We start from the raw sequence: 27,374 nt of genomic DNA, 5'->3' as shown, positions 1-27,374 counted from the left end.
TTCTTTCACATTTAATTTAGTATCTTCATATGACAACTTTGTTTTGTATAACTTTAGGTGTATGGTGTGTTAGTACTGTAATGTCGTGTGAGCATGGTCCGTTTTATATACCTTCAGACAGCAGTATGGGACTACAGGTTCATCTACATGACTATGTATGTTATTTATACGACAATATTATGCGGTATTGCTATTATGTTTAATGCGTGTTAGGTATGGCCAATGATGAGTAATTTCGTTTAGGCAAAAATAATCTTCTGGAAGATGGATATTGTAATATTCATCTTGGAGGCTGCTATGTTCACGAAATTATGGCCAAGTTATCTGTCTCCGTATTGTGACATGGATTGTCGCGCAATCGTGACGTCATCATTGCGATGCACTGTCACGCTTGAGCGACAATCTCTCGTCATTCTTTTTCTAATTTTCTAACTTGTGTTTTCCAAACGTGCTTCGTCTTCCTTTTTACGATGTGTGAATCTAACGGACGGACGTAATTAAGAGTGTGAAGTGACTATTCCACATCACAATTGAACCCGTCTCTTGTTAACAATATACCATCAATCTTCACTCAACACATGTGGAACTTGAGTCGAAAGTTAGGAAGAAGACAGGTTGGATAGCAGCTCATATACATAGCGGTTATCAAAAAAGAAAGAACAGGCAAACGAAACAGTAATACAAAAATCACTCTAGAACAAGTATTTGCAGAATCCAGTTCTAATCCAATCGACTGTTATACTACAAGGAAAAAGATTTATTTGGACTTGTTTATTTAAAAAGGTAATTGAGATATTGTAGCTTATATTTTTTTTCATACCAGCTCCAAAGCAGGCCCTTTGCGCGCGCGCTTCAAGAGTGGGTGCATTAGCCCTCTTTATAAGCCCAGAAAACTCTTTCTCAATTCCGCTGTAAAACGCATACGTTCGGTTTTACGATGTATCTATAATTCTATAAGCATTGGTTGTTCAACAACAACTGCGGATAAAATAAAGTAAAAATACGACTTGAATGATTATGCCTTATTATCTTCTCTTACCAAACTTAATCGACAAAATAAGGGGGAAATGTTGGGTTGTCAAAAAGAATCTTTTCATATTTTTTTTCATATCCCCAATTGCTACTATTAAAAAATTAATACTAATGGATCAATAGAGAGGAAATAGAACTTCCAGTAGCCTATAGTGTTTTTGTACATATCTTCCACCCGATAGTGTTTCCATATTTTTCTACCACTGAAAGGAATCTTAAACTGTTAACGTACCGTAAATTCATGTTATTCCAGTTTTGCACAATACGGTTGGGAACAGTTTTGGGGTTTCCTGTACCATTTTCTAGGCAACCCGCTTTTCTGAACATGCTCCAATAGCAGTCAACAGAATTAGGTCCTCTATAGTATTTACACCCACTTTGATATTCTGAAATTAACAAAATCTTAAAAATAAAAAGTTGCGTGCAAAAATATATAACCAAAAGAAATGCAAAACAATAATTTGCTATAATTAACCATGACCATACTTAGAAGCTGTAGAAAAATAAGTTGTTACAGTCAAAGGTTCATTGGATGTGTTGCACCTTCTTATATAGGTGTGCTGTTTCCAAACAAACATTTTTTCAAACACTTATTTGCAAAAAGTAAACCGTTTGAAAAAACAAAAGTAGTTTGATTCAAAAAATGTTTTGACTAAGCTGGGATATTGTTGTAGTGTCGATGCATATCAGTTTAGTCATTGGCCAATATTACAAGACATTAATTAAATATGTTGTAGTGTAGTCATAGTATAGCATCGAAGGCTACAGTATCGCATTCTTCACCTGAGAGAAAGAAAATAACAACCCCGTAGCGAGCAAAAAAAAAAAATTCCAGACTTTCGTTTTCGAAAAGTGTAGTACAACCAACACACAATATTTAGCAGTACAACTCATTGCAAACTTGTGACATTGGGCTATAAAGGGTCGATTGAAACAACTTTTTTGCTTCATTTTCTTCACAAATATTCATTCTACTCTCCAAATATCAAGTAATAATAATGTTATGGTTTTATTTATTGTCGCTCTACAACAGCTAAGGTCTTTTAGCGACAGGGCTCATTTTTAATTTGTATCAGGTTTACGATATTATCACATTATTACCCGACTCATTCTCACTGGGCTATGCAAGAAAGAACACAATCGGCACCGTTTTTAAAGTCTTCGGTTTGACCCGACCTGGAATCGATCTCAGATCTACCAGCACCAGAGTCGAAGGCGAAACCACTCGGCCACTGAGCTGGTAGCCAAATATCAAGTACTTCCCAAAAATTGTCGTTCCATATATGCAACAAAGGGTACTACAAAGTTTTAATCGAGCTTACTTATTCCAAAGCAACCCAGTTGGGCAGAAGCAACAGTTGGTGCACGAAGAGTGTAATTTCTCATTATCTCCTCTACTTGACTGAAAAGAAAACATAATTTGAACGTTTACTTTACGTTTTTTACTCGACAATAACAAATAACTTATTAGTCTGCAGTGTTCCCGAGGCTCATTTGTTGTTTCTGCGCACGCGTCACCTAATTCGTTAGCGCTTTTCCTGCGGGAAGGCGCCTTCTCAAAGGTAGAGCCAATATTGTTTCACTGTTTACTTTCAATCACTTCAGTTTTTTGTTAATACCATCCGGATGGCTGAGAATTTTTGGTGTTTGTAAAGAACTATTTTTAATCCTTTAAAAAGAAAAAACAAATAAGCTTCAAAAAGTTGTGCGTTGAAGGAAGTTTAGAAAAGGGTAGGAAGACTTATAATACAAGCTTCCTAAATTTGAAAGTCTCCTTGAGCAACCTTGAGGGACGATCCATGCAAAATAAAGTTTTCTAGAGTTAATGTGGGAAACATGGCGACATCAAAAACTAGGCTATGTATTTTACACGAGGCTGCATCTTTGTTTGGCTGCATTGACACTGTCTGCCTTTTCACGTCATACGTGACGTATATGATGAATTACACCATACATTTCATACGCCTAAGCTTACGTTAGCTTAGAAAACAATTGAAAATAGTAGTAAGCTCACTTACTCAAGGTTTGAAGTAATGAGAGTGAGATTTTTTGAGTAAGTCAAATTGGAAGGATCATCGTAACCTTCTGTCAAGCACCCTGCTCTTCGCCATATGGTTTCGTAACACCTCACAGGATTGGCACCTCGGTAATAATGACAACCCGCTGGGAATTCTAAACAAAAAAGGTTATATAATAATGAGTATACCATACCTGTAATAAAATAACTTTGTGCCAACAAACTTTATGACGTCCAACACCAATGAAGAAAGTATTTTCAGAACAAAGATTAGACCAAAACTGTTAAGTTCCACTTCGAAATGTCATGGAGCCAAGTGCAGGGTTATCTTCTTTTTTATTGGTTATATCATACGAGTATGGCGTTTTTGGGGAAAAACTTTGAAATATGAAAGCAGTTCAATGCTCGGACGCGGTAGATTCAAATGCGATTCGATACAAACCTATTTGTATCAAACGCTTGGCCTATTTCCGAAATAGCAACGTCAGCTAAAGTAACCAACTAATTGAAATGCTTTTAATGAAAGTGTTCTTACTTATTCCAAAGCATCCCAATTGAGCATCCTTGTTAAAAGTTGGATGAAATGCTTTATGGGTTAGGTTGACGAAGTATTCTTCTATTTCACTGAAACAGATATCACAAAAGTAACTTAAATGTTCGAGGTAGGCAGCAACAATCCCTAAAAAACATTTCGTCAAAGCTAAGAAAATTGTTACAGAAGAACATTTATGTGATATTTCTGGAGTAAGGTTCCATACTCAGTTAATGAGCTTTGGGGAATGAGAAGATAAGGTTCTCATTATATGAAGCCTTCTGCACTAAGGAGAGAAGGGTGGCCAGTTCCTTTCTCTCGGCCGCCTTTACTTCAACAACTACGCCCACCCAATTTATTACACCCTGGGTAGAGGTGAGCGGTGTTTTTCAACAACCAGCGGAAACCGGGAGTCGAACCAGGTTTGCATAATTGGAAAGCCAACGCCTTATCTGTTGCGCCATCCCACCGCTGGAGTACTGTATGTAAATTAGAGCAGTGGTCTTCAACCCTAACAACGTAAGCACGAATAAGATCTCATCCTGAAAGCACAGAGTCAAATTTCACAGAATTCCGGTACTCCCAATTTATTAGCACAAACAAAACTCCCCTAGCCTATGCTGATTTATGTTAAAATAAATCCTTAAAAGAATTGCCGTACTTCAACGAGATATAAGCTACCCTTATATAACAATTTATTTTTCCTGTATTCTTACAATGAAATTACTTACTGCAGATTTAACGTTGATATGCTTGCTGGAGGGGAGGGATTGGTTTGATTTGTCGGATTCTGCCATCCCTTTTCCAGGCATCCGACCTTTTTCCAGTAATGGGAATAGCAAGGAATAGGGTTCGGTCCCCTGTAAAATCTACACCCAAGTGGAAATTCTGAAAAAAAGGTGATTTGAAAACAAATGCGATTCGTTATGAGAAAAAGTTCAAACTTTTTCACACAAGCTCAGCACAATGGGAAGTCAAACATGGTTGTCAACAAGGTCATCAATTATTTTGCGGAATAATATTTGAAGAGTTTCATCAACCTCAATGACTTAATAGTACAATAAATGACTAAATGATACAATAAATGACTTAATAGTACAATAAATGACTTACGATAATTACATTACAAATGCCGATTGTCTGTCCCAACTCTAATGCTAGAATAATAATAGTGTTTGATATTTTGCAAAGTAATCGTCAAAAATATTAAAAAAAAAAAACTTCCCAAAAATGAACCTACCCAGTGTCCGACAAAAGATATTGTTTTAGTTTAAAAATGGACAACGAATTGGAATTAGATTTTTATAGTGGGTATAATCTGATTGTTTTCAAAGATATCTTTTCTTCAAAAGTAAGTCTAAACCAAACTTATCCTTCTAAGAGTAGTCTTAGACTAGCTTTTAATGATGAATCATTAGGGTTACTTATAAAGTAATGTAATAAGCTGTGCCTTGTTAGAATTGGATTGCAACCCACTTTCTGAATTGCAAGTGACTATAAGTTTACAGTCATGCTCTGCTTTAATGGAATAAGATTCACTTGCACATTGAGTAGGAAGCTGTGTTTCGAAAGCCCGTGAAAAACCGCTATTACGCTACCACAGCATCAAGTCGAAAAAGAACGTTTAAACTACACGTCTTGTGAAATGAAGTAAAGAAGTCTTACTTAAGCCAAAGCATATCTGCTGAGCTCTCACACTTGGATTGAGTTGTCGAATCGCTTGTTTCACTATTCCTTGCATGTGTATTTTCAATTCACTGCAAGTCAAAGATACATCAACGAGAGAAATATATTCAAAGAGTCAACAGAAGCTCGCTGGCTGCATAGCAGAGTGGTAAGAGCCAAGGTATGGCACTCGAAAGTGTGCCGGTTCGATACCGCTCAAAAACATGTGGCTGTATGTTTGGCAGGACATTCAAAGACATGCTTGCAGGTGGACACGAAGATTTGGATTGGGTGTCGGATTTTGCCCTGACATTACCAAAAACCGGCCAGAAAAACTCGAACTTTGGTCTCATCGTTCAAGACATTCAAATTGTGCCCATATAGTGGGTGGTGAATGGTGTTTTGTAAAGGATATGGCCCAACTTGCAAGTTAGATAAAGTCCAACTTGTTAGTTAACCCAAAAAGCTACTCAAATACTAAAACATGCAATATCAAAACATTGACAAAGAAAATACTGTGCATGACGTTTCATACACAAGGTTCAATGAGGCCCAAGTCGCGTTCAACGTAATTGTGGCATTTGGAGGGTATCCCCATCCTTTCTTGACACAGCCTACGCTTTTCCAGATTGTAATGAGACACTGTTCTGTATGAGGACCTCTATAATACACACAACCGGACGGAAATCCTGGAAATACAGCAGAAAGAAAATCAAACGGGCTTTTTAATATCCACAAACTTTAAAGAAGAAAACAATCTCATGTACAAAACAAGCGAAATTAATACCATACCTACAATAAACCTTTCATCAATTGAGAAAATAAAATATATTAATGTGCACACATCAAACATAAAATGACCCATACAGTAGGCTATTGCAGTGGAAATTTATAACTTTTAAAATGCATCATAAGCATTGGAAATACAATAAACACATGAACAACAATAAACATTATGACGTTTGAAGTGCAAGTGCAATAAAAACAAATATCACACAATTATGATTTTAAGAATTGATTTATGATGATAAGGGAGAAATGGTATAGCAGGAAACATTTGGAATTTTTAGTTAAATTTTGTATATTAAGTTAAATGCAGTGGCCTTGCTTAGTTTCATACACTTTTTAAAGTTAGATTTAACTAAAAACTCACTCATTCCGAAGCAGTTGAGTTGTGCATCATCATTCAGTATGGGGTGGATAGCTTTTAATGTGAAGTTGTTTCGCATATATTCCTCAATACCACTGCAATACATACATCACCGTAACTATTTGTATGGGAAACTGCGTAAATAGATTCAACATTCAATAGATAAAAGCAACATTTTTAAATACAAAACATACGTTTAATATAACTCTATTAGCTCAGTGGTTAAACGCCAGACGCAAGATCAAGCGTCGCTGGTTCAGTTCTCGTGGTGTGCGCTTGAGCAATGCATTTCAGGACTGCTCTTCATTTAGAGCAGTGGTTCCCAACCTGGAGTTCGCGGACCCCTTGGGGGTCCGTGAGAAAGCATTTGGGGGTCCGTGATTACCTTGATGAATTTTGGAAAAAAACGAAAAGCGATCTTTTTACTTTCATTTCTCTCTTTATATGCAAATGTGTCAAGCTCAAGCCCGCGAGAATAAACTGTACCGGTATGCATTAAAATAAATCTACGCTGCTGCCTACAGTGCGTAGGCCAGTGTTTCTCAAACTTTTTTGGTCCATCGCCCCCTTTTCGTCATTGAAATAAATTTTCGCCCCCCTAATTCTGTCAAGTAAAATAAACATTAAAAATAGAGTGATAGATAAATTTAGCTTTGGGAATTTAATCAACGAAATTGACAGTAACATGATAATGTTCAATGGGATGGATGAGCTTCGGGACTTTTAATAAATTTTGAAATGTTTGGCGACATCTTCGTAAGATAGAATCGAAGATCATCCCGTTTATGAACTAGCAAGAGATTTCTTTGCTTTGAAAGCATCAATGTCACAGCCGAAAAGCCCTTTTCAACCATATATGAAGCAGGAAACGACAAAATCCACATTCTAGCTTCTTTCCAGAGAAGCTCATATTTGCCAGCAACCTGACACCAAAACAAATCGTATCGATCATTTCTCAATTTCACTCTTGACTCATCATCTGTTTGCACATCAATAAACTGCTCTTGAAGTTCCACTTCTACAGTATGTTTGTGGGTTCGGTAGAAAATGGTTGTACCACCCAGTTTGGAACGTGGAGGTCCACGAGATCTGCAAAGCGAAGTTTCATGTCTTTATGAAGCATGTCTAAATGTGAGCAGTATTTTTCCCGTTGTTCTTCTGTAATAACATTCTCGCCCAAATTGGGAAACTGAGTTAAGACATTTTGACCCAAATTTTGTTTGAATAAAGATAGCTTTGAAATAAATGAGGTAATCACGCTTTTGCACTTGATGAGAGTTATCATTTCTGCCTGAAACTTTTTGTTTACTTCATTTATCGCATTGAAAATGTCCGTCAGATAATGCGATAAGGGTACGGCATCACATCTTCAGCTAATGTCGCATCAGTGCTTGATAGGAATTCGATAACTAAAACAAAAAGGGCATAAAAGCGGCTCGAACAAGCACCTTTTGAAAGCCATCTTACCGCGGCATGCAATAAAAGACGTTCAAATTGTTCATCATTTTGGCAACAAAGTGAACGAAATAATCTGTCGTTGAGAGCATGCGCTTTTATCTTGTTGACGCATTTTATCACAATATTCAGTGATTCATGCAGTTCAGGACTGAGATTATGGGCAACCAAATGCTGATGGTGAATTACACGATGTATTGCAAATAAGTCCAGAAATTGCTCTTTTCATCAGTGCAATGAACCCTCGATGCTTTCCAACCATTGCCGGAGCACCATCAGTTGCGCATTGTAGAATATTCTTCAGTGGAATCCCCTTCTCTTTGTAGAAGTTTTTCACTGCATTAAAGATACTTGATGCCCGAATATCTATATGAAGACTGAGCGCAAAAATCATTTCTTCTTGTTCTCATATTATGAACAAAACGCACATAACCAAGCATCAGCAGCGATACACTGTCGGTCAAGTTGGATTCATCTATTTGCAGTAAATGGTTTGCGCGTTGGACTGTTATTAGCGCGTTGGACTGTTATTGGTGGTTTGATAAATTCGCCCCCTTCGAGTGTTTTCGCTCCCCGATCGCCCCCTTTGATTTTTTTGCCCTCTGGCGCTTGAAATCGCCCACTTTGAGAAACGCTGGTGTAGGCCTACATTGACCTTAAACTACATCTACAACAACGCATGTCGGTTACAGTCAAATCAGGATTGGCTCGTCTATTACGTAATAGAAAGCATGCGGTGCAACTAAAGTCTCAGTCGTTTAGTTCAGGAAAGGCAACAACAGCCCTCTCATTAAATGTGTTTACGTTGAAAAAGTTTCGGCATGGCACTTTGGGTCACCTTAATATTCAAATACTGCTGACATTTCTTGAACAATTCATTCGTTTTCTTATTTGAGCAACTGTTCAACCTGATATTTGCCACAGGAGTCATAGCGGCAATGCAATATGACACAGTACAGTAGTTGAATAGCATAATTTATTATTACTACAAGAGTCAATAGTATGTTAATTGAGTTTCAGGCAAAATTTAGGTAGGGGTCTGCAGAATTAATAAATTGTCTAAAGGGGTCCGTGGCAACAAAAAGGTTGAAAACCACTGATTTAGAGGTACCCAGTGGATGGAATAATTCCTAGGCAAATTGAATCACTATCGGAAATTTTACTCTGCCAATCTCGATAACCGGACCTGCGTCAGTGGTTGAAAAGCCTCAACAAGTATGCGAAACTGCCAGGATTAAGCTCTCAAAAAAGCTTTCCCAAACCGAGGATGAAGATTCAAAATCAACCAACTATAGGCTATATTTTGCAAAGAAAGTGATTTACACAACAATATTTAACAAAATGCGTACTGTAAGTCCAGTCCAGCTAAGTCAGCTGCCACCAGGTTGGACATGTTGTTAGGGTGACCGTATCCGTTGCGAAGGCATCCGACGTTTTGCCATATACTACTGTAACACTCCAATGAATGGGGCCCCCCTCTAAAGTACAAGCAACCCGGGGGAAATTCTGCGAAAAGAAACAAGTAAACCTATCTGTGGTATGTCCAAAAAAAGAGCAAACACAAAATATCGTAAAGGGATACGAATCTTCAAAACACAATTACAAAGCTTAATTGTTTGTAGAGTTACATTTTTGCAATAAAGTATTGGCGATGTGTGCAGAAAGACAACTGATGCAATTTGAACCTTTTTCAAAGTGAACAAAAACAAAACATTCTGCAAATTTTCCAAGTATTTTGCAAGAAAGTTAACAAGCAAAAAAGTAACGTTTTTTCCAGTGTTTTTTATGGCGATGTTGATCTACCAATAGTCTATGCTTTTTTATGTTTTTGGATATTTCATTTCTTTAAGTTTCGCTTTTTCAACTATTTAAAAATGCAGAGTTGCGTAAGCTAATTAAATTTAGCTTAGTAGGCTTAGTGGCAAAACTGATACGTTTTAAGTTTTGAAATCTTTACAATTCTTCCACTAAAAGTTATCAGTAGCGAAAAGATCACCCGAAAGCATAAAATTTAGGGATTTTCGGTCTACTCCATTTTCCTAAGTCGTTGCTCAAAACCAAATAGTTTTGACGAAAAAACTATCCTAAAATTTAATGAGTTGTTCATACTCAATCCAAAGCAGTCTAGCTGTGCTTGCACATTCGATGAAGGTGGAATTGCTTTGGCAAGAAGGTTATCGACAAAGCAATGCAATTCTCTGCGTGAAAATAACACATGAGACAATTAAGCTCTATTATATAAGGCTACTGTTGTCCAATCGGTGTGTTTAGTTTGTCACATTGTTCTGTTTTCAACCAGTCATTCAGGTGTATTGTTACGCAACAAGGGAACTTAATGTTTCGCGTGCAAAAAAACAATTTGTGTTTGTGTTCATAGGGGTAACTTGTGGGAAGGCATGCGACAACCAGCAAGGGTTTCAACTGAGCGAATACACTTCCACAAAACAATATCACAGTCAGCATTTGAAACTTTCACTTGTTATTAACTTCACAAACCCACTATAGAGTGGCCTACAAAGAAACCAGTAAACGTCACACCAGTAAAAAGCGATTTTGTAAGCGAACTTAATTTTGTACAGCAATGATGTAAAACTCCGTAACGAAAGAAAAAGTAAAAACACACCGAATATTCATCGCTCCATAGGTAGACTTTTCCAAGTTTGTTCTGTTATCAGGATGCTCAAAACCCTTTTCATGGCAACCTCCCATCTTCCAAAGTTCTCTTTGACATCCGATAGTATGAGGACCTCTATAGAAAGCGCATCCAGGAGGAAATTCTAAAATCAAAACGCAAGTTCTCAAAATGCACCTTCTAAAGTGTTTCCATTTGAGAATTACTCCTTTGACAACAAATTTTAGGCTATCTTACATTTTTCTGGTGTCCTATATTAGTTAAACTGTCGCAAAGCGTTGCATGACGAGGGGTGCTTATTACAATGTTTCGTCAATCTAACAAGGTTGACTAAAAGAAAATCCGGAAATCTTCTCTTCTTCGTTTGAACCTTGTTCTTCGCCACTTCAAGGGTCGAGGGGCTCTGCCTTTTACCACCCTTGGGCAGTGGCGGCGACGCGGTTTAAATGTTTGGGCAGGTGTCGAGCAGCCATTGAATTGATTCGTCATCCAGTTCACGCAGTCCACGCACACCATTTGGCGCATGGTAGATGGCGCAGTTACAGATGGTGTGGTCTGCGGTTTGTTCCTCCATGCCACACTCACAGATCGCGGATGGAGCCATCCCCCATTTGTGCATGTTGAAGCGAAATAGTCCGACGCCAGTACGAAGGCGGTTGAGCCGCACCCAGGCCTTCCTGGGCAAATGCATTCCGGTTGGATGGTGGCTGGTGTCGGAGATGAAACTTTGGAGTCTTGAGGAGTTCTTCTTCCACTCCGAGCTCCATTGGTGGTCCGCCCAGGTTGCCGCACTGATGGATTGGTCTTCAGCACTCTTCATCAGGAGTTGTGCGGCACGTACAAATGGGTGTCTCGATTTCAGTCGCCGAGGTTTCTCGTTCACAGACTCGTAGAGACTTGAGTAGAGTAAGTGGTTGGGGTTCGTAGCTCGACGAGGGAGAGACAGGATGGCTTCTTCACGACGAAGCTCAGCTGGTTGGATGCCTGCAAGGACAGGGAGATTTTCCGATGGTGTTGGTCGCAGGCATCCTGTCACGATACGCAGGGCGTCGTTTATGGCAGTGTCGATTTGATGGCAGTGGGCACTGCGGCTCCAGACAGGTGCACAGTATTCTGCTGGAGCGTGAACTAGCGCGATGGTGGCAATGCGCAGGGTATCAACTCCGGCTCCCCAGCCAGAGCCGGCCAGACGCCTTAGCAAAGCTGTGCGTGTTGAGATCTTTTTGCGTAGTGACTCCAAATGTTGACGGTAAGTGAGCGACCTGTCCAGGACTACCCCTAGATATTTAGGGTTTGGGCAGAAGGGCAGGGTTTTTCCATTGGTGCTGATCTTGAGCTCACGCTTTGCTTCCCGGTTGTTTAAGTGGAAGGCTGTCGTCACTGTTTTGGTTTCGCTGAGCTTCAGTCTCCATCTCTGGAGGTATGCCGAAAGTGTCGACATGTCCTGGTTTAGAGTCCCTTCTAATGTTTCCCAATGATTCGACAAGTGTAGAATGGCCAAATCATCGGCATAGGCATACTTTGCGGATACCGTGATTGGCAAGTCGTGGGTGTAGATGTTAAACAGAAGGGGGGCCAGGACAGATCCCTGAGGGACGCCATTTTTAAGGCGTCGTAACCTGCTTGGTTTACCACTTCCGGTGGTGAGAGTAAAGCTTCTGTTGTAAACGAGCTCCATGATCATGCGGACCATGTGCCTGTCCGGGAGCAGGCGGAGCAGTTTGCAGGTGAGGCCTTGGTGCCATACAGTGTCGTATGCAGCTGTGAGGTCGAGAAACACAGCACCAGCCTTCTTCTTTGCCTCAAAGCAGTCTTCGATGTCTTGAGTCAAGAGAGTGACTTGGTCCACAGTAGATCTTCCATGTCGAAAACCAGCTTGCTCCCGGGGCAAGAGTGGGTCTATAATTGGTTCGACTCGAGTGTAGATAAGACGTTCGAAGATTTTAAAAGGGATGCAGAGAAGAGATATAGGTCGATAGCTCTTCGGATCCTCTTGTGGCTTATGAGGCTTAGGGATCGCGACTACTTTGGCTCGTCTCCAAATTTTGGGGATCTTGAGTTGGCATAAGCAGGAAGACAGGAATTTTCGCAGCCAAGACTTCATGGCGGTGCCAGCATGGAGTACAAGTTCGGGGCAGATGTTATCGGGACCAGGGGCCTTACGGGTCTTAGTAGATTGTAGGGCAGCGGTGAACTCATCGGAATCGCAATCCGGAAATAACTGTCGCAATCCGGAAATAACTGTCGAGAACAGTGGTTCCCAACATTTTGGGATACCTAGAGGCATCGACTTTAGGAAAAAGTCCTGTGGTTTAAGCAACAAAATTCACATGTAGCCTACTTTAAAGTAGAATAATATTCTGCAAAAACTTCACTCAATGTTGCTTTTAAGAAGTTGGTTATGAGAAAACGTTTGGAACCACTGGCTTTTTGGGCATATGATAGGTCACAGAACAATGTCAAACTGCTGTTTTTATGGTAAATGCAGCAGTAGTTTGGAAACCCAAGTAAAAATATATATCTGCTTCAACGATACAATAGGGTAATAAACGCTGTCACAAACTAACTTTTTAATTAAAAAAACAATTTGTTGTTAAGGTAATAACAGATTTGTTAATTATTTCAAATTAGTCGTTGTGCAAAATGCTTTTAACATAATAAAATGCAGTATAATCAATTTCATATAATTGAAATCACTTAGGCCGAAGCATTGAAGTTGTGCGGTTTGGTTCAATTTCGGTGTAATAGCATCTTCGTTGATGTTCTGGAATAGTGTTTTGATTTGCCTGGACAGAATTATGACATTAATGAATATAGCAACGGTAAAAATGTACGCATTTTTCAAAAACGAGATCAAGTCAAACAGCCACATAATCTGACGTATGTCTTCATGAGAGTGAGTTTTATCGACGTATCGTGAAGATCTGTACAGAAACTAAGTGGTTGTCTGGGTGGTGTTTGCACGGCAGGAAGTGAGGTTATCCTCATTTCACCATCTCCGCCTTGTTAGCTCAGAGGTTTGACTAAAGATCACTCGGCGCTGGTTCGGCTCCCGGGGTGTGCGATTGAGCAACGCATTTCAGGACTGTTCTCCATTCAGCGGCACCTAGTGAATGGAATAATTCCCCGGCAACAACATTTCAACAATCGAAAACTTCACTCTGTTAATCTCGGTAACCAGCCCTGCGGCAAATACTATTAGAAGTATGTGCAACTACCAGGAATAACCTATCAAGGCTTTGTGAGTCCAAAGACAAAGATCCAAAAAAAAACAAAAAAACACTAAACAATCTTGTTGAGACAGAGCAGCTTGCTCTATATGGACATGAGTCTAGCATCCTTCAAGCCTCAGTCAGCAAGATGTTCCTTCTAAAGAACAACTGAGCCGACAAGAAAATTTACACAAATAATATTTTGAGCAAGAAAAAAGTGTAATACCTCCCTTTGCGACATTTCAACAACAATAAGATCTTACGGAATTAAGAAACTACAGTAATTACAGAAGATTTATCCTTTTTATGTAGGTGAAAAAACCCAAGGAGAAGTTGTAAGGGTTTTCATATCCTTCTTCTACACAACCAGCTTTCTCCCATATTGTTTGGTAACAATCAACCGGTTGTGGTCCTCTGAAGAAGTGACAATGTTTGGGAAATCCTACGATAAAAATGTCAGTGTCAAAGTCATATTTCTATGTAATAGCTCTAGCGACAAGCAGTTGAAATACTCGCAGTTTCAATTTTTGTTTACTTACAATTATTATTCAAGATTTTCACGGGCAGTGAAAACTCATGCTTTATATAACAACGTAAATGGTACAGTAAGAATAGTGTGTTATGCTTACAAATTCCAGTTCAGGAATCATAATGTAAAATTTTATGAGCACAAGTAGGAAAGTCTAGTTCCGTACGATAAAAGTTAGTAAGAACGATGACAAGTATTCTTTGTCATGTATAGGCTAATACAAGAAAATTTTTGGAAAGTCTGTGTTGTCTCATGTTTACATAAAACATAAAAATAAATTAAATGCTTCCTTACTTATTCCGAAGCAACTTAGTTGTGCTTTCACATTCAAGACTGGGTAAAGTGCTTGGTTGACTAACTGGTTGACGTGGGCTATCATTTCACTGTGAACAAAAAGAAAAAAACAAAAACATTTACCTTCACGCAACAGACATACAAAACTTGGTTGGCCAGGGTTCAACAAAGCAAACTCTCAACCAAACCTTTGGATAATTAAATATTGAAAAACAAGAACAGAAAACAGTTTCCATCCTCTGGAAAAATCTTTTTGCAATCACCATTTCCATAAAAACTGACATTTGTGTCAAAATTGTATTCAATGTGGTGGTTTATTTTTGCTGAAGTGTGGAGTATCAAGGCATACAGCCAGTGGTTCAAGGTTTAGATTAAATGGTGGAAAAGGTAAAGCAACCAAGCTGTGACCACCTTTAAGCATGCCATTGAGTGCCCTGTCAAAGACACAGCGGCGCGTTTCTAAGTTTGGCTACTTTAAAACTAAAAAAGTATCAACTGCTTTTGACTTGGTGGCTTTAGTAGCTGTATACATTGTAATTTTCACACTTTTAAATGAGTTTAAGTCATAATGCAATGATAAGGGTTGGAGGACCACCAGCGGCATGTTTAAGCGGCCGATTAATCAAATCACCTGATTAGCTAATCGGTAGATTTAATTTGTGCAAAATCCATCGGTGGATTAGTAATCTGCATTACAGTTGATCCATAAAGAATATAAAGTCTCCAACATAATCTATTTTAATCGTACGATTTTCTGTATCCGTAAATGATCCTCTGTTGGTGCATTCAACCACACTAAATTAAGGTTATTTAAAATGGTGTTACCGTAAATTATATGTCCTCATCACTTTGCTGTAGCCAGAGATATTAGAGGGATGAGCATAACCGGCTGGAACACAGCGATTATCCTCCCATATGCTTTTGTAGCAATCTTTGCTATGAGGTCCTCGGTATGTTTTGCAATCTTTCGGAAAAGCTAAAAAATGAAAGATAAATAACTAATAAATTGATCAATACGTCGCTACATTGCTATCAACCAGCAACACTTTACCAGTTTCAATTGTTGCATTTTTTCGAAAAAGTTAAAAAGTAAAAAAATTAAGGGGACAACACTAATAAAAATAAACTTTTTTTAATTTTTTTTTAGTCTAAAGCAGAGGCGTGCAACATACGGCCCGCGGGCCAGAGCACGGCCCGCGGTACCCATTTACGTGGCCCGCACATTCTTCATCAAGTAGCCCATTATTTTTAAATGCTTTTCACTGTTAGATCGGAGGATGTTGTTATTTGTTAACATATTTCCTCATTTCAAGCAAAACTACAACTCTTTCGATCTCAGTTGAGCAAAGCATCCCTGACTCACTTTCCTTGTCTGGAAAGTAGAAGCGTTCAAATTCAAGACTGGAAAAATATGTTGGAATGGTTGAAAAGTTAACTTCGGCATTTGAAACTCGCTTTGAAGATTTTCGAAAACACAATGCCAACTTTCAACTTTTTGCTCATCCATTTGACCTGGTTGTGGAGAATAATCCATCTAGCTTTCAATTAGAAATACTAGAATTGCAAGCAAACGTCGATCTCAAACGAGCAAACAATGAAAATGATTTGCTTACTTTTTACATAAGCTACGTGCATGGAAATTACACAAATCTAGAAAATCACGCGAGAAAAATTATCTCTCTTTTCGGAAGCACATACTGCTGTGAGCAGTTCTTTTCAAAAATGAAGCTGTTCAAGACAAAATGCAAGAATCAGCTGGCAGATGAGCACTTGTCAAGTCAACTTCGAGTTGCCACTTCTTCCGTCAAAGATATCAGACATCTCATTAATCACTCACTCAATGTGTAACTTGATTGTGTGTACTTTTCCATTAAATAAATTGTTCATATAAATTCATGTGTTATTCGATAGACTGGCCCTCAGCATCATTGTAATTGTACGTTGTGGCCCATTGCGATAAACAGTTGCACGCCCCTGGTCTAAAGTATAGGAAATTTTGTGAGGCTTTTGAATGTGTAAAGAATTACTAAATTTCAAACGCATTACTGCTTTCAGAATTCAAAAATATATAATTTGGCATTTTGGACAACTATTTGTGACTAAGCAATTCCCTTCCCATTCAATTTTTAAAATAGGTCAACAAGCTTATTGGAAACTCATCACACAAAATCTCAAAAGTACGTTTAGCCTCGAGTTAAATCAAAATTACATCAGTCATTATAAGTTTTCACGTTGACAAGGCCTGTGTACACTGTGTAATAGTGTGTAGGCTATACCGGAATGGCCCGTTTCGGTGAGTCCGATTCGGTGAGTCTGATCCCTATGCGGTGATTTTTTCAATTTTTTATTTTTAAATTATCGGGCACCGTAGCCTAATTTTCATTGCCGTTTTAGGGTTAGGGGTTAGAGGTTAGGAACTCACCAAATCGGACTCACCGAATAGTAGCAGACCCAGGCTATACAGTATGTTCTACAGTATATACAGTAGATTGCAATGCGTTGTACATTCCACTTCCTGATCTCGCAATTCGACCAACATACATCAGAACTCATTCGATTTGTTATGAACAAGATACCAATTATGTTTTCAAATTTTTAATAGTCTTGGCAAACGAACTATTTCGGTCACTTGCTTACCCATTCCAAAGCAATCCAACTGGAATTGTTTTATGAGATTCGGATGAACTGCTTCCGCCAAAATATCTTTCATGTTCTGCAAAGTTTCCCTGTGAAAATTGAATCAGCTTTTATGATCACGAAGCACGGTTAAACTTCAACAGCTAAAGCAAGTGTATTTTTAAGCAATTGAAGGACAATTTTCATCACCTCAGATAATTTTTCTACTTTTGTCGAAAGATGACAATGATGCGATTTGTAATAAAAAAGTTATAAGGACTTAAACTAGATGCTGAATCAGCATTACTTGGGAATTCACTTGAAATAAGTACCTAGATAAGTTTCACTTGAAGGGGCTTGAAGCATTTAGTACAAATAAACAAATCGAGTTGGGAAGTTTCAAGTTTCTACTTTAATCTAAAGCAGTGTTTCGGCAGCTAAAGTATTCCATCCTTCAGCTCTTACTGACTGTAAACATTCATTTATTTCAAATTGAAGAATGCTGTTTGACTGTACCTGATGTAAGATGATTAGGCCTACTGTTACATACATAATTCTATAGCGGTGTCAAAGTATTCTAAAACAGATTTCTCAATGTAGCTTTCATTGTATATTTAAACTGTGACTTGAGTACTGAGTAGGCCACATGGAAAGTATAAACCTTAAATTGAACGCATGTAGTTTCGTCACTTCCGTTCTCGTTAGATTATGTGGCCATCTCCACCCTTCCCTTAGGCATCCAGCTTTGTTCCAAAAGTGTGCATAACATTCCGTTGGATTGACACCACTATAATATTTACAATCCAGGGGAAATTCTAAGAAAGCACAAAGAAATAAAATAAGCAGTGTTGTATGCGTTTAGTACATGAAAATGGTCAATAGATCTGCATAACGTCTTCTTTTGCACATGAACACATTTCTTTTACATATGTCCACTGCTTGTTTTAATATATATATAACAGGGATGTGGAATCGGGCGAAAATTATACGACTCCTCAATTTATAACCGGCCGACACCGGTTCCACTGTTGCCAGATATCTGAGGGTTGCCAGATATTTGAAAGTTTCTGTTCTTTTTCATTTAAAAAAAAAAAAAAATTACTTGAGTTGCGATCAAAATTGAAACGGCGACGTTTCCAAACACTGGCAACAACAAACACTTCCATTTTCTGTTGAAATTTAAAAGCGCAATTATCGAGAACAAGAAAAAATATTTGGAAAAATGATTGCAAAATTTATTTTTATGATTTATCGTTTTGTATCAAGCCGTAGCAGGCCTTTATTTTAACGGCTCCGACTCCACAACGCTAATACATCAAGTGATGCAAATGTAGCTAACAGACAAAAGAAGTTTATCAAATGTAAACTTTGATTCGGCAGAAAAACATAAAAAATTTGACCTTAAAATAATTAATTCATCAATGCCAAAACTTACATAGCACATTTCGCAAAATAAGGAAATTACATATTGTTAATATGCAGCATTTTAGATGTCAATTGATTTGTGACACAACAAAGTGAATTTGCAGTAAAACATAGGCTACCAGTACTTTAAATTGATAGATGTTTTTGGTATAATTAACAACTGGGCCGGCAAGATTGAAAATATGTAATATTGTTCATGAATATCAGCTTAACACCCTTTATGATCAATAAAGGTATCCTACTGTTTAAAACAGTCTATGAGAAAAAAACCTATGAGCTAACAGAATACAGTTGGACTTACTCATTCCATAGCAAGCAAGCTGTGCACGTGGTTGTTGCATTGGCCAGATTGCTCTGTCGCGGCTCTCATAAGCCCAGTCATATATTTCCCTGGGTGAGACAAAGATATCTGATACACTGGCTGATGTTACCAAACTAGGGTATTTACTATATTTCAGTATCACAAGTTAAATTGTTTGAATGAATCAAATTGGGAAAGAAAAATTAGCCCTTACGAAAGATCGATTAAAGCAATTCCATTTTTTTCAAACAAATCCAAGCTCACAAACAGGAAAAAGTAATGGTTAAAAATCAAACTAGCACAGAAACTTAGCCCTTTTCAATTGTGTGTAAACAATGATAAGGCGATGACTATTAAAACCTCAAAACAAGTGCAACATCATACACAATAGCACGTCATGTGACAACATACTCGATCTAGGCTGGAAGAACGTACCATACTTCTTTGTTGTCTGTCCTGTGAACAGCCACACTCAGTTTCAACTTTTGATAAAATACTATAAGTTCTCACTTTTCACACTTGTTTAGTTTATCTCTCTTGAAGGTTTAATGGTAACTTTACCCTCAGCTGCAAGTTTGGGTCAGAAATTGGACATTTTTGTAATTACTTTATGCTTCTTGCTATAGTAAATTAATCCCGGGTTGACAGTAAGTCAATTTGACTCAAAGCTATCTCTCTCTCTTTATTTTGCTTCAAAGAAACCAAATCTTTATCTCGAAACATCAGGAACGACCAGTTGTCTGCAGCAATACCTTTATTTTTCTCTATGGTATCTTCAAGTTTCACTTGCTTTTTGTCAGATCATCCTTCACGGTGTCTTCCCATGTTTTCTATGATCTTTCTTTTTTTTCATTTATTATTCTCCAAGAAGCTATTATTCATTTAACTCGCATGAAACTAGAGTGTTTGTAAAATATTTACCACAGGTCAAGAGAACTCATAACCCATTGTCGATGCGACGTCCAATTGTCAGGGTTATCCCAGCCTTGAAAAACGCACGAAGCTTCAAACCAGAACGCTTTGTAACAGCTCACTTGATGAGGTCCTCTAAAGAAACGACACCCACCACGAAATTCTATAAAAAAACAAACAAAAAACAATAGATTAAAGAAACCTTATAATAATCCAATTGCTACAAAAAAGCATGTGCAATTGTACAGTATACTAAGTATAATTGCAATGTACAGTATACTGCTTACGTCGTTTAGCCATACTGATGTAGTTAAAACTTATAATAACTAGATAGCAAATAAAGACACAAATTTATGTTTGATACTGGAAATTCTAACTTTTTATAACATGAAACAACTATTTCTTTGGGGTAACTCAATCCCACAAGATATCCCCTAAATACCAGAGAGAAAAGAGTTTCATTTTAACATTGATCTGACGTCTGAGGATGTTAATTAAAGGTAAAATAAAGAGATTTTGATATCTGAGTAAAAGTTATGAAAATTAGAAAAATCTTTCTTAGTCGATAGATTATTTATTCTCAATATATTACCAATAGATTACGTATTCTCATAACTACAAATTGGAATGAAGCAAAATGCCAATTGCAAAAGCTTACCTAATCCGAAGCAGTTATTCTGTGAGTTTTTGTCTAGCGAAGGATGTGTCGCGTCTTTGAGTACATTTTTCATGTAGATTTCCACATCGCTGTAGAAATAGCAACTATGTTAAGAAATATTGAATAAAAAAAAACAAAAACAAACATGCTACAGAGTAGGCTATATGATAAATATTTCCAGCACATCAACATCGCATAAGCGCTATTCACCTGTTCTGTTGTAGATCTAGTCTAAAGCAATAATTAATGACTTAGAAAACGACATAAATTTTCGCTAGAATCTGAAGCCAACCCCATACTTTTCCTCAACATTAAATGAATTTAAATAATACGTATATCGACTACTGGCAACTCTGAACAAAATACAGCTGAAATTACGTTTAAACTGATGTAAATAAAGCACTTTATACTAGGGGAGGGGTGTTAATCGGCTTTTTTTTCAAATTCAACTTTAGCCTTGGCTTTAGAATACAACAGAACATTCTAAGATCTCTGAATTTTTTTTGTAAATTTTCATCCAAAAATCTCCCCATACCATGAAAATTACTTTTCGCGTTTAGTTTGCTAATATTGTATGTACGCCACTTTTTTTTATGACATTTAAAGTTGAAATATTATTTTCTACTGTACTATAACACACTAAATATATTGCAAGACTGCCGTAAACACTTTTCTGGTCTTGACTGCATCGTACAACACTGGAAAGTGGTCATTTCGATTTGTGCGCATGAATACGCGCATGCGCAAATGCATGACATAAATGCATGACATAAATGCAAGCTGCTGGTATGAAGTGGTTGCAGTTGAGCCGCGGTAAATTGACCAAACCTATCTCTTAAAACTACTTTTCAAAAAATAAAGTCGCTTTCAGCTTGTTTTGTTGTAGTAACTGATTTAACTTCGATAGCTCAGTTAGTTAGCGTGTAACTTCGTGAACGAAGAAGCTTAAAATCAAGCGGCGCTGGTTCGACTCTCTGGGTTTGCGCTTGAGCTACCCACTTTAAGGGTTGCTCTCCATCCAGCGGCACCTAATGAATGGAGTAATTCCCCGGCAACAACACTTCAACAACAGGAAACTTCACTCTGCAAATCTCGGTGGTCAGAGTGAAGTTTCCGGTACATTCTATAAGTCTTACAATGTACTGTTGTATCCTAAAATCAGGGCTAAAATTGAAATTAAAATTACCCCCCCCCTACTTATACCACAAATGAAAATATAGTAATACACTTACGGTATAGCCAAACCATTGAAGATAGGATTAGGAGTATACGAAAGGTTGCCAGGGTATTTCCAGCCTTTCTCGACGCAACCCGCTCTTTTCCATAAGGCAATCAAGCACTGGATAGAATGGGGCCCTCTATAGTAGAAGCATCCCCTTGGGAATACTGGAATGCAAAATCATACACAGTAGAAAGCGATCATATTATTTCAAAAAGACAAATAGCACTATGAAAGCGAAAAAAAGATACTTTTCTGATAATTTTCTTTAGGATGTGCAATATTGCTTGATGATATGATGGCAAGGTTATAAACTTTAAAAATCCAAGAAAAAACTGCATGCTACCGCGTCTTCTATCTTTTGTCTATTTTATTGAATCTCGCAGATTGTTCAGCTATTTTTAGGGCAGGCGGTGGAAAACCAGGTCAGTGTATAACTTCGTCAAGTGCGACATGGTCAGTAGGCCTACTTTGTTGTCTCACGCCGGCTTTCTAGGTCGTTACTGGGCCTAAATCTCACATATACACAGTGGAATGGAAGCGTTCAATTTTTGTTTGAATTCGATTTAGCTTGACCAAAGAAAGTCGGCCGGGACAGGTCCAGCCCCTAGGACCGCTCCACTGGATGAGATATAAAATCATGGAGTCTGGTGTCAGTGGCACACGGAGCTGCATTCCAAGTATCTTTCGTCCAATGTGCTACACTAATGCTTTGATTTTAGACCCACGGGAGATTCTTGAGGTGGTATGTGGACTTTTAGGTAGAACAAGTCGTTAGAGTCTTTTTTTCCGGCAAGAGAAGTGTATGATGGCCTCCTTTCGGTGAAGTTTAGCTAGTTTGAAGACCAAAATTGCTAAAAATTGAACCTAAATAAATTGAAATCTTAGTGGATAGTGACGAGTACTAAAGCAATTTACTACCATTTTATAGTCTTTTATGTGATTCAATAAACACGATCTATTTATACAAAAAGCATAATTGGAACATTGAGTAACTCCAAGACAAGTATTAATAAAGTTTTACCTATTCCAAAGCAGTGTAGTTGAGCTTTGCGACTGAGAATGGGTGGTTGAGTATCCAAGTTTATTTTACGCATATCATTCTTCATCTCACTGCAAAATGAAACTCACCTATCAGCGCGGCGTGAATGAACTAGTAGGACACGTTATATTTTGTAATACTATAAATTTTCTTTTCAACTTTACTGCACATTAAACCGACATATTAGCGGAGTATACGAACCAATGGGCTGAATCAAACTTTCAACGAAACCTGTTAGCTCAGTGGTTACGCGCCCAGCTCAAGACCACGCGGCGCAAGTTTGACTCTCGGGGTGTGCGATTGAGCAACGCATTTCAGGCCTGCTCTCCATTTCGCGGCATCTAATGAATGGAATAATTCCCCGGCAACAATACTTCAACAATCGAAAACTTCACTCTGCCAATTTCGGTAACCAACCTTGCGTCAAAAGTCTCTACAAGTATGCGAAACTACCAGGAATAATCAATCAAGGCTTTGTCAGTCCAAGGATAAAGATTCAAAACCTACCTGCTCCAATCACTCCAGAAAAGTTCTGTTAGCTATTACTACCGCCACGACTCGTTAGTAGCCTACAATAGTTTTCCAAACATTTAAAACAAAGCCGTCAGGTTTCGTTCACCCGGCTTTGTTTGTTGAATAGTAAATAATACTTGTTCAGTGTAGGTATAGGTAGAGCAAGTAGCCTTAGATGGGACCGAGAAAGTGTGATTTCAACAAAACACTATGATGTGTTGGCCTACAACCCTACATTAATCCAACTTTGCAAATACACAGTGAACAAAGTTAATTTTTTCTGTGTTTTAAGGGGTGTCGCTCCAATCGCCCTCCTACCTTGGATTTGCCACTGGTTTAATGGGTTGTCCCATTACAAAATGAGTGCGTTGAGTGCATGCATTGAACGAAACCCACTTGGATAGATTCTTTTGGAGTAACATGAATACCAGAATGTTATAAAACTTCTGATTAACGAGGTTTCAATACATCTTAGGTAGGCTAGTGAAATCTGTTCTTTTCATATTGTTGACAATATTCGTTCATTGTTCGCTGCAATACTAAAATAAATTGTTCGTGATCCGTTGTGTACATTCACACTGCCATGACAAACCAAAGAGGTTTAATTTTCAGTGTGAGAAGTCGTTAACATCATATCATTCAAACATGAGAGAAAATTAGGAAACTTTCCGATTTCCACACAGAGTACAAAGCATGATACAACTTAGGTATTTTTTCACACACTTACACTATGTCCATTTTACTCCAAGCATAATACGTTGCTTGTGATGCGTTGTCAGGATGTGACCAACCCGCGTTAATGCATCCAGATTCTGTCCAAAAGTGCTTCAAGCAATTTCTCTTGTGTGGACCCCTATAGCTGTGGCAGTTAGACGGAAAATCTGCAAAAGAAAAAAAAAAAAGTACAAAAAAAGGAAAGAAAAGAAGTACAAGTATGCGAAATTGCCAGGATCAAGCTCTCAAAGAAACTTTCTCAGTCCGAGGATAAAGATTTCCAACAATCAATCCAAAATCTATCATTTGGAACACTCCTAGATATCTTATGAGATCGGGATATTTGCAGGGTTGTGGAGTCGGAGGGATTTTGAAGTGTCCGGAGTCGTCCAGTTGTAAACCGACAAGTCGGAGTCGTATATTTTTCACCCAACGCCACAGCCTTGTATTTTAGTCACGACACACGAAAACATATTTTCTTACTAAGACCAAAGCATCTGAGTTGTGATAGCCCATCTAAAGTTGGCTCCACAGCGGATGCGATAATACTTTCCATATGTCTCTTCACGTCTCTGCAACAAATGGATTATGACCTTGATTAATAATCATAATTATGACAGCAAAATATATGGTTTATAAATTGAGTGTAGAGATGGATAAATTAAATCATCTGTTCTATCCCATGAAATTTAAAAATTGTAAATCATTGACATAATTAGATAATTTCAGACAACAAATAAGTCGTTTTTTACATTGATGTTATGTCTGCAGACGTTGAATCAATGTAAAAATGGCTGATTTGCGGTCTGGGAACAGAGCTACATGAGCCCATTGAACGAGATGTTTTCTTTCCAAGTTAAATACGAAATTTATCGGACAGTATTTTTAATTTCGTAGTTTCAATCGAAACGCAGTTAATGGAAAGTTGATCAATGTGTCATGTGATCAATGTTGAATCAAGTCACACTGGAATGTGAAGATTATTTCCATTTAGTGAGTGGTGCTGGAATAAACTTGTAATAGAGTTTTGTTTTGAGTTCAAACTCAAGCAAACCAATAAAGAAAGTAATATAGATTTGATTAAAACGGACAAAACTTAAGCATTAAAAATCTAAAAAATTAAGGAGCAGATGTTTAAAATTGTAAGTTTGCTTTCAAAGGTTAAATAATAATACGTAACATAACATATTTGACGCAAATTTTCATGTAAGATAAGGTAGATTGTATAATGTATAATCGAAGCGCCAAATATGTAATTCAAGAAACAATTGGACATACGCTATATTCATTCTGTTTAATGAAGCGTTCTGTGACGTGGTCAAGTTGCACGGCGCACCCCAACCTGTTTCCTTGCAACCAACCTTTATCCACATGGCGAAGTAGCATTCTGTGGAATGCGGCCCCTTATAACCAACACAAGGCTTTGGAATATCTGAATAGCACAATAAAAACAATTTAAGTGAATTAGCATTGTACCAACATTCAACACAGCATATCATAAACACCAATGCGTCCTGTGGCTAAATGCACTAAGGTAGTAATATTAGCAACATGTCAATTCGTTTAGCCTAACAAGTCACTACAACAGTGAAAACTCAACATTTTTAAAACTTGCAAAACTATCGAATACTGACATCCTGATGTCCATACCAATGATCCTTAAACTTTTTCGTTCTGGTCTCAAGAAACTTGAGAAACGCTAACTATGCTTCTTTGCAAGAAACCAACGATTCATAATATGAAATTGGACAGTATCTTCAAATAGCTCTGTTTCCCTATAGCTACCAATTCGACGTTAGAAGGCCAAGTAGGTAGTAGAACTTTAATAAGAAACAAGCCAACAAGTAATGCAATTCATTTTTAAGACTATTGTTGTCCTTTGATTTCAGTGCAGTTGAAATTCAGACTGGTGTTGAATGGCTAAAAAAAAGTTGGCTCCGCAAACAAAAATTATGAGCTGGATTGCCAGGAGAAAGCTTAGTTGGATACGGGATGGTTTAAATTAAAAAAAACTTTGGCGTTTTCCTAAAGTGAGCTTAGCGGCGTAGCAGTGAACTGTAACCCACTGGCTCGGAAGCGTTAGCCCATCACTAATGAGACATATCGTCAATGAGTACTGAGTAGGCTATAATAAGAAGCAATCAACAAATTGGCCCTCACGCATTCCGAAGCAGTTTAGTTGATCTTGTCTATAAGGATGCTTGGAGGCTCTTTGAAACACCTTGAAAAACTTGTCTTGAAGTTCACTGTGATGTTAAAAAAATATTATGATTTTACGGTAGGCCTACGCAAATAAGGGTGGTCTCATACGGTCCCTGAGCGTCGGGGGTGATAAAATGAGTTTCTCATTATTTACTAAGCGCTTCCTGGCAACAATGAAAGTGATCGTCTCCTTTCATTTGGCCGCCTTTGTTTCAGCAACTATGTCAACCCATTAGATTAAAGTCTAATAAAACTTTTTGTCAGAAAAAGTAATCATTTCCTTTTACAGTGAAATGCTTTTTTAGAGAAAGCATGCAGCGTTGAAAATGCTAGAATTTGTTCCGTTGTCTATCTAAACAATCTATCTTTCCCCATCACAATTAAGCTTTCTAAGAGACTTTTCAGTCCGAGGTTGAACGTTCCAACATCAACCAAGTAGGTAATAAGATTTCAATAACTTCAGTTACATAAAATCATATCGCTCTTACCAAGGTTACGAAATTTATACTGAAGAAACAAAATTGCATTTTATAAGCCATCCTAAATTGTCCTTACATTGTATTGATTTACAAAACGTAGCACTGCAAATTGCAAAGATTCAGGTAGCACAACTTTGAAAAAATATGTAATAGATAGAGTTTCGCTGTTTGTGAAAGGCACTTTCTACTGTTACTTTACTGAAAAAAAAAACAACAAAAAAACGAAAAAAACTTACTGTAGATTGGTCAACGATCGAACAGTATGCCTTGACCCGGTCACATTCGATGGAGCATCATACCCTTGCGACACGCAACCAACGCTTGCCCATACATTGGCCATGCATCTCTGACTATGGGGGCCGTGGTAGCTTGTGCATCCAAGCAAAAACGCTTCAAAAGACAACAATTCATCAACTACAAACATTTTATGCCATGGCGACCTGTATACACACTACACAGGACATGCCAACGTGAAAGCTTCAAAATTGACTAGAGGCCGATCTGCTACACTTGATTGCAGTCAGATTCGCCAGTATAAGTTGATAGTTTGAGTAGTGGTAGTTATTTTGTATATTATTTTTGAGCTGCTTTCGAGCTAATATTACCATCTAAAATTCTAAATGATGGACATTAAGCAAAAAACTCTTCAAAACACATTCATCAGTTACGAAAGTTCATATCAACAATCAACAGAGAATGTTCACACAATAACGTCTTGTTAAAACAAACCAAGTTAATGATATGCTTGGTTATCTTTTGCCTTGTGTTTGCATTA

The 27,374-nt window shown here is 37.9% G+C and overlaps 2 protein-coding genes across 2 annotated transcripts in view; both read right to left on the bottom strand.

Moving 5' to 3' along the window:
- Nucleotides 1-687: 687 nt before the first annotated feature.
- LOC145786260 (uncharacterized) lies at nt 688-12,770 on the bottom strand. The gene is made up of 14 exons (XM_082597902.1): nt 12,647-12,770; nt 10,475-10,628; nt 9,961-10,049; nt 9,201-9,357; nt 6,400-6,491; nt 5,782-5,935; nt 5,247-5,338; nt 4,313-4,469; nt 3,585-3,673; nt 3,051-3,204; nt 2,355-2,434; nt 1,265-1,418; nt 821-909; nt 688-692 (listed from the first exon to the last, which is right to left on the bottom strand). Exons 1-14 carry the CDS (start codon nt 12,768-12,770, stop codon nt 688-690), a joined length of 1,590 nt encoding a protein of 529 aa, XP_082454028.1.
- Nucleotides 12,771-15,801: 3,031 nt separating this feature from the next.
- LOC145786259 (uncharacterized) overlaps nt 15,802-27,374 on the bottom strand; it is a 28,975-nt gene continuing 17,402 nt past the window's right edge. Inside the window, exons 14-24 of the mRNA XM_082597901.1 lie at nt 26,836-26,989; nt 26,079-26,164; nt 25,197-25,350; nt 24,402-24,490; nt 23,932-24,085; nt 20,431-20,534; nt 19,782-19,935; nt 18,861-18,949; nt 17,796-17,949; nt 17,156-17,244; nt 15,802-15,890 (exon numbers count right to left, since the gene is read on the bottom strand). Coding sequence (XP_082454027.1) covers nt 15,802-15,890; nt 17,156-17,244; nt 17,796-17,949; nt 18,861-18,949; nt 19,782-19,935; nt 20,431-20,534; nt 23,932-24,085; nt 24,402-24,490; nt 25,197-25,350; nt 26,079-26,164; nt 26,836-26,989 — 1,316 coding nt within the window. The remainder of the gene's footprint in view (nt 15,891-17,155; nt 17,245-17,795; nt 17,950-18,860; nt 18,950-19,781; nt 19,936-20,430; nt 20,535-23,931; nt 24,086-24,401; nt 24,491-25,196; nt 25,351-26,078; nt 26,165-26,835; nt 26,990-27,374) is intronic.

Source organism: Aplidium turbinatum, chromosome 17 (genome assembly GCF_918807975.1).
Source record: "Aplidium turbinatum chromosome 17, kaAplTurb1.1, whole genome shotgun sequence".
In the NCBI taxonomy this organism is placed as follows: Eukaryota; Metazoa; Chordata; class Ascidiacea; order Aplousobranchia; family Polyclinidae; genus Aplidium; species Aplidium turbinatum.
This window is presented reverse-complemented; position numbering and strand designations above follow the sequence as displayed.